We start from the raw sequence: 14,022 nt of genomic DNA, 5'->3' as shown, positions 1-14,022 counted from the left end.
GGTCCGGATCCGGACCCCGGTCCGCGGGTTGGGAACCCCGGCAATATAGGAACTTCAAAATAATCAATTATGGTCACTTACATTATTCAGTGTATTTTCATCCTTTGTCTTGAAAAGGTGACAGTTATCAGAAGGGCCCACAGAAGGATTCACAATGTAGACTCTGAGACAAAGGTGGTGGTTCAAAAAATCGTGGTCGGAAAAATTAGGCTTGAGGTCGAAGATCAGGTGATCAGAGAACAAGAATACAAGGCAAAGAGACACTGGGACACTGTACATGACAAGACGAACTGGCAACAAACAAAGGGAGCACAGAGACTAAATAGAGGGAAAAGGGGAGGGGAAACAATCAGGCACAGGTGAAACACATGGCAGGTAATCAGGGAGCAGGGATGACACACCGGGGAAGGCGGAGACCTGAAAGACAAAACAGGAGGATAACGGATAACATGATGGTTCCAGTCATGACAACAGTTACAGTATAAATGTCAGGGACCAGACTAGGACACAGGACTCAGGCACAGAGATGGTGTGAAAAACAGCAGGCTTTATTAAGTGGCAGCAAGGTTCACCTCTTACAAAGTGATTAAACAAAAGGGCTATGAAACCTCCTAGTGCTATGACAAAAGCTATGAAAGCTACGTCTCTAAGGAGAGCAAATAAACCGGCTATGAAAGGTATCAAAATAATAATCGCTCCAGTTGGAGGAAGTACTACTCAAACTATCTATGATTAAGAAAACTCTGACTCAAACAAAAGACGCTCCAGCCAGAGGATAACCTAATCTAATAAAGAAAATGCTAAACTGAAAATCACTCCTGAAACTGGAGGCACACTGATCTGAGAATGAGAAACAAATCACTCCTGAGGAGGAAAAACAAAAGGTCTAAACTGAAAATCTAGAACTAGAAATCTCTAAGCTGAACTAAGAACAATACAAAGAAAAATCACTCATAAGAGGAACAACGCTAAGGCGAAAACAGGCTTGAAGACAGTTACTATGGCTGTGGACTTTGGACAGGTGCTGTAGTGGACGCATGAAACGAAACACACTAGCAACAAGACAAAGGGAGACGCAGACTATATACACATACTATATGAACACATGGAGGTAATGGGGAACAGGTGGACACAATCGGGAATCAGGGAAGACAATCAGACCAGTGACACATGAAGAAGGGCAAGTGACCTAAAACGAGAAGAGGGTTACCTTTCAAAATAAAACAGGAAATGACAAGAGATGGAGACAGAACAAAAAACCCAGCTTGACCGTGGTGTGACAATAAGTTGCTCTTATTTTGACATAAGTTAAAGTAAGTAGAGCAGCTTTTTGTTTTTCTCCTAGCAGAGAGATCTTCTGTTTTATTTTCTCTTCAATTAGTGATTTTTCTCTCCCTTTTTTGGAGTGTTTTTTTCTTCTTCTTCTTACAATTCATAGATAAATTTTCATAGTCTGTTTGTCATTCTGTCTGAGAGGTTGGAGAATTTAAATAAAGTCTGCCTGAACTATTATTACTCAGCATCTGAGTCCTCTTTGAGTCCAGGTCTGACAATTAGTCTTAATTACTCTTATTAAGCAAACTGTGGTTGCCCCAGCAGGGAATGAGAAAATTTAACCATAAAGCCTCACTTCAAATATGCACCTGGTTTTATCAGGTACAACCTCCCTTCCATTTAGGATGTGTGTGTTTTTTGTGTGTGTGTGTTGCTGGAACTGAAGCCATTACTCATCAAAACTTGGGGCTCCTAGACTTTCAATCCATGACCATGTAATGTGCTTAATTACAGTCAATGCTGTAATTAAGTCACTTTTGTGGTTGTCTATTCTATTAACCATGTTTCTTCATGTAAAGTTTCATATAATCACATAATATGGAATGACTAAATAAAATATATTAATTTATATTTCTAAGTAAAATTCAAAGCTGAACCTGCAGGAATATTTATGTAATCAAGCACAAAAACAAACTAACATGTCTGGGACTTCATCTGACTAACATACATGTGATGTGACCTACCCTGCACGTTCCCAAAAATTTCAAAATCCACTGAAGTCAGTTTGTTTTCAGACCTGACAAAGTTAAAGAGACAAAAAAGCACAGACACATGCCAGTCCAGCTCCAAATTCACTCTGTACTCAACTGCATTTATTTTTAGCTCTGATATCTGACACGACTGTCAAAATAAGACTTCTACTGTCAGACCTGCACTCAAAGAGGATTCAATGCAAATAATAATAAATAAAATAATAATAATAATAGACTTTATTTAAATCTCCAACCTCTCAGACAGAATGACAAACAGACTATGAAATTTATCTATGAATTGTAAGAAAGAAGAAGAAAAAAAAACACTTCAAAAAAGGGAGAGAAAAATCACTAATTGAAGAGAAAATAAAACAAAGGATCTCTGCTGCTAGGAGAAAAACAAAAAGCTGCTCTACTTACTTTAACTTATGTCAAAATAAGAGCAACTTATTGTCACACCACGGTCAAGCTGGGTTTTTTGTTCTGTCTCCATCTCTTGTCATTTCCTGTTTTATTTTGAAAGTTAACCCTCTTCTCGTTTTAGGTCACTTGCCTTCTTCATGTGTCACTGGTTGATTGTCTTCCCTGATTCCCGATTGTGTCCACCTGTTCCCCATTACCTCCATGTGTTTCCTTTAGTATGTATATAGTCGCGTCTCCCTTTGTCTTGTTGCTAGTGTGTTCGTTTCATGCGTCCTACAGCCCTGTCCAAAGTCCACAGCCATAGTAACTGTCTTCAAGCCTGTTTTCGCCTTAGCGTTGTTCCTCTTATGAGTGATTTTTCTTTTATTGTTCTTAGTTCAGCATTAGAGATTTCTAGTTCTATATTTTCACGTTTAGACCTTTTGATTTTCCTCCCTCAGGAGTGAGATTTGTTTCTCATTCTCAGATCAGTGTGCCTCCAGGTTCAGGAGTGATTTTCAGTTTAGCATTTTCTTTATAGATTAGGTTATCCTCTGGCTGGAGCGTCTTTTGTTTGAGTCAGAGTTTTCTTAATCATAGATAGTTTGAGTATTACTTCCTCCAACTGGAGCGATTATTATTTTTTACCTTTCATAGCCGGTTATTTGCTCTCCTTAGAGACGTACTTTATAGCTTTTGTCATAGCACTAGGAGGTTTCATAGCCCTTTGTTTAATCACTTTGTAGAGGTGAACCTTGCTGCTTAATAAAGCCTTGCTGTTTTTCACACCATCTCTGTGCCTGAGTCCTGTGTCCTAGTCTGGTCCCTGGACATTTATACTGTAACTGTTGTCATGACTGGAACCATCATGTTATCTGTTATCCTCCTGTTTGTCTTTCAGGCTCCGCCTTCCCCGGTTGTGTCATCCCTGTCCCTGATTACCTGCCCATGTTGTTTCACCTGTGCCTGATTGTTTCCCCTCCCCTTGTTCCTCTATTTCGTCTCTGTGCTCCTTTTTTTGTTGCCAGTTCGTCTTGTCATGTACGTGTCCCAGTGTCTCTTGCCTGTATTCGTTCTCGATCACCTGATCTCGACCTCAGCCTAATTTTTCCGACCACGATTTTTTTGAACCAAACTTTGTCTCAGAGTCTACATGTGAATCCTTCTGTGGGCCCTTCTGATACTGTCCACCTTTCAAAGACAAAGGATGAAATACATGATACATGTAAGTGACCCAATAATTGATTATTTGAATTTCCTATTATTGCCGGGGTTCCCAACCCGCGGACGGGTGGTCACGGCATGATCCGGACCGGATCGCCATATCTCGGAAACCCGAGATTACTGTGTAGAATTTTTTTTTTTTTGACAGCGCGGTCTATTTCATGCCGTAACCTATCAGCACTTGCAATGTGCGCTTGGAATGGTTACCAACCATCGTTGTGAGTCATACCCATGTGATTCTTCTCATGTTCGCCCCTTGATTCCGAGCGAGGGTCACGAGTGGGTCTCTGACGAGCACAGTCACCCCCCCCCCCTGGTCATGGCCGCGATGGCCTTGTCAGAAAAAAATTGCCCGGGTCCAAACTTAGTTGCCGACCCCTGCTTATTGTAATATCAAGACTTTCTTGTCAATGCCGACATCTGGTCAAGTAATTTACAAACTGTGTCAAAAATATTGTTTATAACGTGTTCAAAGTGAAAAAAAAACGGAGTATTTCTTATATTAATACACAATTTTTGTTTCTCATTCTGGATGCAGTTCACACACTGAGCGATATGAGGGGAAGGGGGTACCGGTTGCAGATCAATGGCACAGATGTAGGGTCTATGAGGTGGCAGAGATGTGACTTTGGACTTGCTGAACCCCCTATTCAGCAGAGACCAGAGACGAGACAGGTCAGGAGAGAGATGGAGACAGGTGAAGTCAGAGGCTTGGAAGCTTGCTGTGACGCAGATCTGGTGACACGGAGGGGTCCACCCCAGGATGTCCCCCATGGACCAGTCATTGTTGGTTGTATGGTAGAGGAGGAGGGACCCAGGGCTACAGAGGTGTGATAGGAAGTAGTAGTAAACTGCAGAATCTCATGGTGATTGCCAGAAAATCAGATATTAACTGGGTGGTCTGGTGGGTCACTATCCCCAGCAGGTGGCCATCCAGGGCACGGGCCAGTTGTCACACCATGGTGAGGTTTTGTCTTGTCCTGGGTTTTTGTTTTATTTTGAAAATGTACTACTTCCTGTTTTATTTTGAAAATTAACTCTCCTCTTGTTTCAGGTCCTTGCCCTCCTCATGTGTCACTGGTCCGAGTGTTTTGCCCTGATTCTGTTCTTGCCTTTTTCTTGACGTAAGCCTGGATTCTTTGCCTCTTTTGAGAGTGATATTTTGTTTGTATATTTCATAGTTTAGCACTGTAGTTCTGTTTCTTTCATAGCCCTTGTCAGGCCTATAGTTAGGGCCCGAGCACAGCATGCTGTGCCTGGGCTACAGTGAAGCGCTACAGCGTCCAATTTTTGTCAAATTTGGACTTTTCGTGTTTTTGGGGGTTTCATTTCCAGGGGTCGCACTTTGACGAACTCCTCCTAGGGATTTTATCCGATGTGCTTGAACTTGGCGTGTGTGTTTTCAAGGCCTCGACAATGAAAAAGTTATCAAAATCACAACCTTTTCATCAGATCGCCTCCGCAGCAGTTGGGAGTGAGTAAAAGTTACTTCATTCTTTGAGCAGTGACGTTATCTTATAAGATGAAAACTGAGAACAACTGTTTAAAGACACGGACTTTTGACTAAATATCATAGGCATTTGACACTGACAGCATTAATGATTGTTATTGTTGTTGTTTTTATCATCCTGTACGTGTTGTATTTTTTTTAGAGCTATTCTGAAAGAAATGGGGCGACGGGCGGGGTAACCCCTGCCCGGGCGGGGGCAAAAAGTGGGAAAACCTAAAAAAAAAAACAATACAAGGTTAGGAGCATCATAATTACTACAGCTCTACTTTTGTGAAAGCCTAGATGAAAGTACAGTGACTTTAACCTTTGTATATTTTCTTGCAGTGTTTAGCAATTATAACCGAAACACTACAGTATATCCACATACAGTGTGTATATTGCAATGTGTGCAGGAGCTGAGGAAGCCACCAAACAGGGAGTGGCACTAAATCAGGGGGAGTCCACTGCCAGGGATTGGCGTGGGTTCTCCCTCATGGTGAGGCAATAGGTGGGAGGCCTTCTATTCGACCTCCTTGTCTTATTGCCTCAGCCTGGGGGGAGGACCCCACCAGTCTCAGCATCAGCCTCCCCTGATTCAGTGCCACCAGAGCCAGAGTGTCAGGGTGCTGAGCAGACTCAGAGTCTGAAGAGCCAGCTCCACCAAAGCGACAGCGCGCGGGTGATCCGTTTTAGAACTGTTGAGAGGCAGGAGAAGAGGGCAAAGGAGAGGAAGAAAAGGGAGGAGGACCGGAGGAGAGGCTTTTGAACCTCCTTGAAAAAATAGTAGAGAAAATGAAAATTGGATTAATAACAAAAGAAATCCATGTCTCACTTTGTTTTCAATTGAAATACAGTTCTTATCAACTTAACTACTAAATATAACATGAACATTTGAACAAAAACAAAATGAGTGACTGACTCACTCACGTTGTTAAACTGGCGCGACACAGCAGCAATGCGACCCACGCAGCCGTTCTCCACATGCCAAATCTGGCTGGACCTGATCTCCGCCATCATCCGCCCCAGTGCCTCCTCCACAGGCTCCAGAATATCTCATCCTTTAGGCAGAGATTGTGGAGAATGCACAGCAAGCTATGACTTTGACGGCAAGTGTGGCTTCACCCTAAGGCCTTGAAAAAAAATTGAGCGCCACCTGGCTTCATGACGCTAAATGCCCTCTCAGCCACGGACGGGCCTTGGCGTGGTGCCTGTTAAATCTGGCCTCAACCAGGGTTTCTGACAGGCTCCCTGTAAGGGGGTGCTGAGGGCGAGTAGTTCTGAGGTGCAGGGATACCCACCATCTCCAAGAATCTGGAAGCCTTCAGGTGGGTTATAATTTCTGGACATAAAGGGGGCTATTTTTAAACTCTGGCGTCATGGACAGAGCCAGGGTAGCCAACAAATATGTCCAGAAAACTGGCACTGGTGTCACACACTGCTTGGAGTTGGATAGAGTGAAACAACTTTCTGTTAAAATAACATTGGGCATCAGCACTTGGTGGCTTATGCGGATGTGGCAGCCGTCAATACTGCCCACACCCTGGCAACGCTGCAGATCCCAGCCCAACGTTCGAACTCTGCCCCGATGTTTGGAGCTGATCAGCTGAGGGGAAAACGATCAGCCTTTCTTCAGCCTGAGGCTTTTTCGGTGACCCTGTGGATGATGTCATGGACCGTGATCGCGGGATGGCAAAGCTCTGGACACGACATGGTATAGTGATGTAGTGCTTGCCATCCAGAAGAGAAGACCAAAACCTCCAGGTCATGAACCCAGCTTGGTCTAGTGGAGAGCGAAGGAGGGATAAGGTGGGCAACAGTTGGTCTTGAAACGGCGGAGGAAGTCTGGGCGGCAGGTCATCTCCCCATCAAATAGATGACCCAAGATGGGGACGTGACGGTTCAGGCGGACATACTGAGATGGGTGACCCCGCTGTAACGAATAATTAAAACTGATAACATGTGTCATGAAATGATGTGTAATAAAGTTAGCAATACAATCACACTCTGTTGGGTTGTTTATATTACCATCATTAAAAAATTATATTGATAAAAGTGATGCCAAAGCCTTTCTTGTTTATCAATGATATTGAAAATTTATTTTTGGTTGTAGAAAGATGCAACTTTCATTGATAATGGTGTAAATCAATATTTAACTTATAGAGGTTGCAGCTTTAACTCGAAAATGTACATAGATCGTTTAATAAGTAAAGCTTAATTCGCCATTTATTAATGATGGTTAGTACAGTGTGGTGACTAAAAGTGTTTGCCAGAAGCACTGTGGTGGCTATGAAAACCATTGGCTCTTTCTCAGCATCCAGCAGGGAGTCCAGCGGGGGGCTGTAGTTTGACGGAGGATAGTGTTATTGAATAATTAAAAAGAAAATGATATCTACTCTAATTAAAAAGGCGCTCTAAAAGTAAGGCTATCACTCACAATTGACGACGTCTGCTAAGTCTTAGAAGAGCAGCGCATCTTCTCCTTTCTCTCTCTCTCCCTATTCTTCGTTCCCTCCTGATCATCAATAATTGAATTATTGATCAAAACACCAAACAGCCAGACTGACAGTAGACGGCATTTCTATAGCGCTACGGGACGTTTTCTAGATAACGGTGTGTTAGTGTTTTTTTCGGCGGATGGATGAGAGGATGAGAGGCGCGAAACAAATTCCTGAGTTGTGGAGCAGACAGTACAACAGTCACGAGGCCAGTTTAATTTTATTGTTTATTTTATTACATATTTCAAACAAGGCAATTTAAATGGCTTCTACCTTCATTTAAAAAAAAAGTGTAAAACGAACAGCATATAATTAAACATTCCAGTAGATACACTGTAACTTTCTGTTACTCAAAGAGCCAAAGCGAATAAAATATAAAAATATACTTTAACATAGAAAATAAAAACTAGAATAAAACGCACAAGACAGTAATCAAAAAGACTCTAATTTAATAAAATGCAGTCGTAAATGGACAAGTATATGTGAGACGACATTAAAGTTGTACGTTTAATTGTGCACAGCAGTGACTATTACCGGTGACAAGAGAAGTGTCCGAAAGTGTCCGAACATTTTTTCTGTTGAGCTCACTATATAGTCCACTACATTTATTTCCCTGTGTAGGGAGTAGGGAGTAGGGAATGAGTGAGTGATTTCGGACACAGCCATAGTGTGCGCCTTACATGCACATCAATAAGAAGAAGAAGTCCAAGAGATAATAAAGCGTGTGCTCTTCAGGCACACCTTAATAAGCACGTGGATAACATTAGTGTGCGCCTTGCCACGCACCACTCAATTATGAATTTTGGGGAAAACTATGTGGGCGTTGGTGATCCATAAAAAGATTCAAAAAAGCAATCGCTAGGAAGCACCTGGTGATGGCTTGTGATTCTTAGAAATCAGTGTTGTTACTTTCTCAGAGCTGTCTGAAAACTTCTTGCGTCATTTCGACATGCGCACATTTCGACCACGCGCACATGTGCGAGTGCTGACCATCGCTGCTTGCAGCTTTAATTAAAAAGAAATTCACCATTTTTGTGTTTCGGGCTGCTGAGAAGGGGTCATGTTTGTAACGAACTCTCTAGCGATTTATCCAATTGACTTCAAACTTGGTACGTAGTGTGTGTTCTATAGACTCCTGAGTTAAAAATTTATCAAATGCTTGAATAATTTGGTTTACATGTGTGGGACATGGCGATCTTAAAAGATCAAAGATAGTTGTTTTGACTTTCCTGTTTTATTGTTTGGTTCCCTCACTTTCTGTTTGTGTTCATTTAGGTGTCTTCACTCCCGCCCTGTGATTGTCTTTTTTTCACCTGTGCCTCGTTAGCTCCCCCCTCATGTAGTTGTCTATATTGCTGCCTCTCCCAGGTTCTGTTAGATTGTCTGCATCAGGCCCTTTGAAAATTGTTTTCAGCTCTGTTTTTTTTGACGTTTGTCTTTCTATGTCTATAACCCAGTTCTCTTTTGTGCTCAGGACAATTACACCACCTCCTGCCAGAGATCTGCCTTGCTTGCTCTATCCAGCACCTTCTCCCCTGCCAGCCTCAGATTGCCGCCCACTGCCATCGCACGATTCCCCCCCTTCAGCTACTGCCATTTCATCCTCGCGGCCAGTCCCAGTCCCGTCTCTATTCAATAAACCCCGTTTGAAAAACTCATCCAAGTCTGCTTTTGTGGTTCTGTTCGCAGAACCTAGCAGTATCGGCTTGGGTGGGGGAACTTGGCCCAGCCTCCAGGTGGGTTGCCAACTTTTTGTCCATAATACGAGTCGGCCCCCAGAGTCAACCAAAACAGGCCAGGGTGTGGGCACACCAGCAGAATGAGGACACAGCATTGTCTTTGGGTACGGGGGAAACGTTTGGTCAGGGTATCAGGACTCCACCTTACTGATGCTCCTTGACTTTTGCGGACAAACAGGACAAGGTAATGGAACCCCTCAAGTGTAGTTGGAAGTCATAACAAAAACCAACTCATCCTAATCCCTGCGTTGGTATGGTCTGTGCACCAGTTTGTGTTACTCCAGCAACTGGACATGGCACAGAAAACCTCTGAATTACTTGTAGCTACAAAACAAGTTCACAGAACAGACGGGGCTACATACCTGCAAACGAATTATTAAAAAAATATTGAACACAGTGCATTCATTAACAAAACCGTACCCCAATCAGATCAAAAGAAAGACAACATATTTCCATTTACATTAATGTTTAATGGAAAATCTGGAGGTTGGGATTAATATGGATGATTCACTTGGCTGGGGGGCGGGACTGATTGAGGGGAGGACTCACCCTATTACTTTAATGACGATTTAATTCACAGGACTTTTAATACCAGGCAGGAAACTGCTATGTCATTAGTCAGAACAAAGTAAAGATTAGGAGAAAACTATCAGCCATATAACAATAACCATTAGGTCTAAACTGGACCTGCTGTTCGTCTGTCAAAGTGAACCAGTAGTATTGATGTGCTACTTTGTCTTTTTTAGTGTTATGAGATTGTTCTTCTCTTCAGTCTTGATTTGTCTGAAAATGTTTGTTTTGATGTTACTATTAAGATATAAAAGTCCACAGTTTCGGTTCAGCTTGAAACAGCACTGAAGGTTTGGACCAGTGCGGCTAGAAACTTTATCCATTTTTTTCTATTCACACCCATACACTCCCAGCTAATCCTAGCGTAATTAAGATGTTTTCACTAAACCATTGCTCGAAGATAAGAGAGTGCAGCTTCCTGAAGCCAAAAACCCAGGAGACAAGCAGAAGAACGTCCATAATGGTTCCCAGCATGTTTCTGCTTCATGAGGAAGAACATTTCTGCAGAACAACACAAGATATTTATGATTTATTTATTCTGTAGTTCATTTACAAACTATTTAACATTATTATTTTAGTTTATTTCCAACCATTTCTAAATTTAACCCTGAAATTAAAAAACATCTTTTAACGGGAGGTCCTGGGACAAGACAGAAGCAGCACACCAACTAAGAAACAAGTCACTTTAGTTATTCAATATACTTGTTTATTCATTTTCTTCTCTGGGTCAAGTGTAGAGTGTTAGTTTCTACTTTGTTCCAAGCACATGCAGAGCTGGCCAAAATATCCGTTACTGAAGGCAAAGAGGACCATGAAGAAAACTGACCCAGCCATCTGATGGGAAGGAGAAGACGGGACAGCAGGTGGAGACGAGGGTGGACGTTACACAAACTACGAGAGGGCTGAAGACAAGGCGACACAGGATGGGAGGACAGGAAGAAGTAACAGACTGTCCTTCTGTGGCTGACAACAAAGCAGATCAATTGACAGGACAACTGGGTGGAGACTTGTATGACCCTGGTGGAGAGAAGGAACAACTGTATGACTGGGTGAATGAGACAAAGTTACAATACATATGCTCACGTCTGCTGGTGTTATGAAAAAATTTGACAGGTTACGATATTATCATTTATGTTTGACGTCAACTCCACCCACCTACAGACGGCTGTTAGCTCCGCCCCACCCCACTCACACAGGTTTAAAGAGGCAGGAAAACAGCTGACTGGGCTAAAAGTACTGGTTGGCAGCACAACAAAACAAAGTAGTAATCCATTAATATTCGTACCAAAAAGGCTATATATGTGTATTCAAGTGGGCCATTAATTCAGACGAGGGAGGAAAGGGTTAGGTTAGGTTGGATAACAGCAGTGTCAAAGGAAATGAGTCATAATGTTCAACCATGATGTTAACGAATACAACACAGTCCTCACCGTCCACCATAAGTCCACTATAGTCCCTAGCAGTCTTCACCGGCCACAGACAAACGAATGTGAAGAGATTGATGAAGGATCCAAACTGGCTCTCACCTCACACTAAAACTCTGAACAAAACCTCCTCCATGTTCAGGTGTGCTAGCACCAGTTATTGTAGCCAAGTTTTTAAACACGAGCACCATTTCCTTACATTAAGCTTGTTTCATAGAACGTCACTCAGCTCCAAGTTACATAAGTACAACTGTCTCCTAATATCTCCACTAACAGCGATTGGAATTCAAAACCCCGGCTCCTCTGGGACTGCAAGATATGAATCCGAACTTGTTTCCCACAAGGCTGCACCCATGCTGTGTAAATTTGTGTAGAATGGTTAGTTCCTGAAAACTGATTACAGTTGGCATCTTCAAGGCAATGCCCATTAAATTGTGTGAATGGGTGAATAAGTCACGTAGAATAGAGCACTTTGAGTGTTCAGGAAGACTTGAACGTATATATACAATATATAACTACAGTCCATTACCATGTTGCATCTTTTACCATGGCAGTGTTGATTTAATGTTTGACTTTTTGAAAAACAACCAAACTTCAATTTAAAAAAAGTTATGTTTCTGCATGTAGCATGCCTGCATCACATTCAATATTCAGACAGGAAGTGGACTGTTGGACTCACCCAGACGGCCCTCCAATCCAATGGCTGGATTTTGTGTCAGCAGTGAGGCGGGGAATATGCCGATGGTGATAGTAACGGTGAAAACACACATACAAAGCCAACAGCAGATCTAAAGGTCACGGTCAGCAGGCAGGAAAGGATTACACACATGCTCACTCCAGAGTGTCATTACTGGTTACCCCTGATGAAAATGTAACACGGGTCGGTAAGCATGTTTCTGCCATTGTTAAGGCTCATCACAGCTGTGGACTGTTGTTACTCACAATACACTTTGGCTAGTTCTGTTTTAAACCTTCTAAGCCCTCTTCTTCTTTCAGCCAACTTCCCCACTTCAATCCCACCGTGTCTAATGTTATTTGCTTCTTCTTGTTACCGTACTTTAGCTTAGCCAATAATTAGCTTAGAGTTAGGCCATGCCTTCTCTCTCTCCCTCTCCGTTGAAAACTTGTCCTGCCTATCCTCTGTTACCCAAACCAGGCCGTCCCTTGTTTCAGATTTTCATCAGTCAATAGAATCTGATTTAGATATTCAGAAAATGTTCGTCAATGCATTTGTAACTCTGACCTTCTTAAAAGATCCAAATCATAGAAAACATTTTGCCGTATGTTGGGATCTAGCTGCTCCATCTTGAGCAAGACTATGACGGAACAATAAGCATCGAACAAAGACATTAAAAGAACAACAATAGGGGAAAAATCCACATTTATTATTGAAATATGAGGCTACATGTTTAAAAGAGGCTGCCTTGCCCCAGCTCATCTTTCAAACATTCAGACCGGACTGTTGTTGTTGGCTGCAGTAATCAGAATCTTTGTCTTGTTGTAGTCCACATGTATTTGTTCAAGATATTTTGTTTGTAAAATCTCACTGTTTATAGTTATATTAAATATTTTATACAACTATACGCCTGAATTTAAAAAAAAGTTGTGAAACAGAAGCCCGTGGCACCACATTCATGTTTAACCACCATGTTTCTACAGTACCTTCCGGATGGACAAACTAAAACAACTGGCCTGCCGATAGTAATCAGGGCTGTGAGGCCGTAAAACTAAAGTCAGGTAAAAATTTAACTCAAAGGGGTGTGTGGCTTCAGAGTGTCATGTTTATTTTGTACTTTGGTTTCATTCCGATTCACCGAGTTTCCTCATCGATTCTCTGTTTCATGTTTCTCTCCTGATAAATTTAAAACTGGACAAAAACACCTGAAAATCACAAGAAAAACATACAAACTGTGCAGTCTGTTGGATGATAGCAATGACCATATTTGTCCATCAAACCCAGTCATAGCTCCGTTTGTTGTGTACTGAAACTGGGATGTATTCATCAACCTTCCGTGATGTCACATTTAAAATAACCTCACTTCCGTGTGGGGTGTGTTGTTACCCGTTGAGGTTAGCAGGACGTTTCGTTAAGCAGGGCCGGCCAGACAAATAAAGCAACACAGGCGGTGAAAAAGAAACCAAAATGCTGCATCCTGAAGTCTGAACCCACCTTACAGGTGTGGAATGGGATTAGGTGAGTGGTTATATTGATGTGTTATGATGTGGCACTGAGGTAATATAGCATCACAAATATTCATATATATTATCAATATCAAGTTATTTATCAGACCTTGCGGATGGCGCAGATCATGGCAAAGGCCGCGAAGGGTCCAGCAGTTCCCTGGACCGCTCATGATGGGAGTCGTATATGGGAAGTCGGCAAGCCACCCAGGGCCATCCAAATAGACTGCCTGTAGCACAGCACCCAAGGCTGTTAAACGACAACCAAACAGATACCAAACAAACACGCAGATCACCAACACTCAAACAAACAAACACAAACAAACAAAAAGATTGTGGGCGGGGGGCGGGGCGTGTGTGCATCAGTGCGGAGACGTGTGTGGAGGAAAGGGCTCAGGAGAAGCAGTGCTCGCCGTGCTAGGTGAGAGTGATTAGCACACCTGCATCCTGTTTAGCTAATCACTCTTCTCG

At 42.4% G+C, this 14,022-nt stretch overlaps 1 protein-coding gene across 1 annotated transcript in view; it reads left to right on the top strand.

Moving 5' to 3' along the window:
* Positions 1-541: 541 nt before the first annotated feature.
* LOC104935444 (acylphosphatase-2) overlaps positions 542-14,022 on the top strand; it is an 18,000-nt gene continuing 4,519 nt past the window's right edge. Inside the window, exon 1 of the mRNA XM_027276714.1 lies at positions 542-677. Within this exon, the coding sequence (XP_027132515.1) occupies positions 602-677 (76 nt within the window). The 5' untranslated portion in view covers positions 542-601. The remainder of the gene's footprint in view (positions 678-14,022) is intronic.

This window comes from Larimichthys crocea, unplaced genomic scaffold (assembly GCF_000972845.2).
Source record: "Larimichthys crocea isolate SSNF unplaced genomic scaffold, L_crocea_2.0 scaffold532, whole genome shotgun sequence".
In the NCBI taxonomy this organism is placed as follows: domain Eukaryota; kingdom Metazoa; phylum Chordata; class Actinopteri; family Sciaenidae; genus Larimichthys; species Larimichthys crocea.
This window is presented reverse-complemented; position numbering and strand designations above follow the sequence as displayed.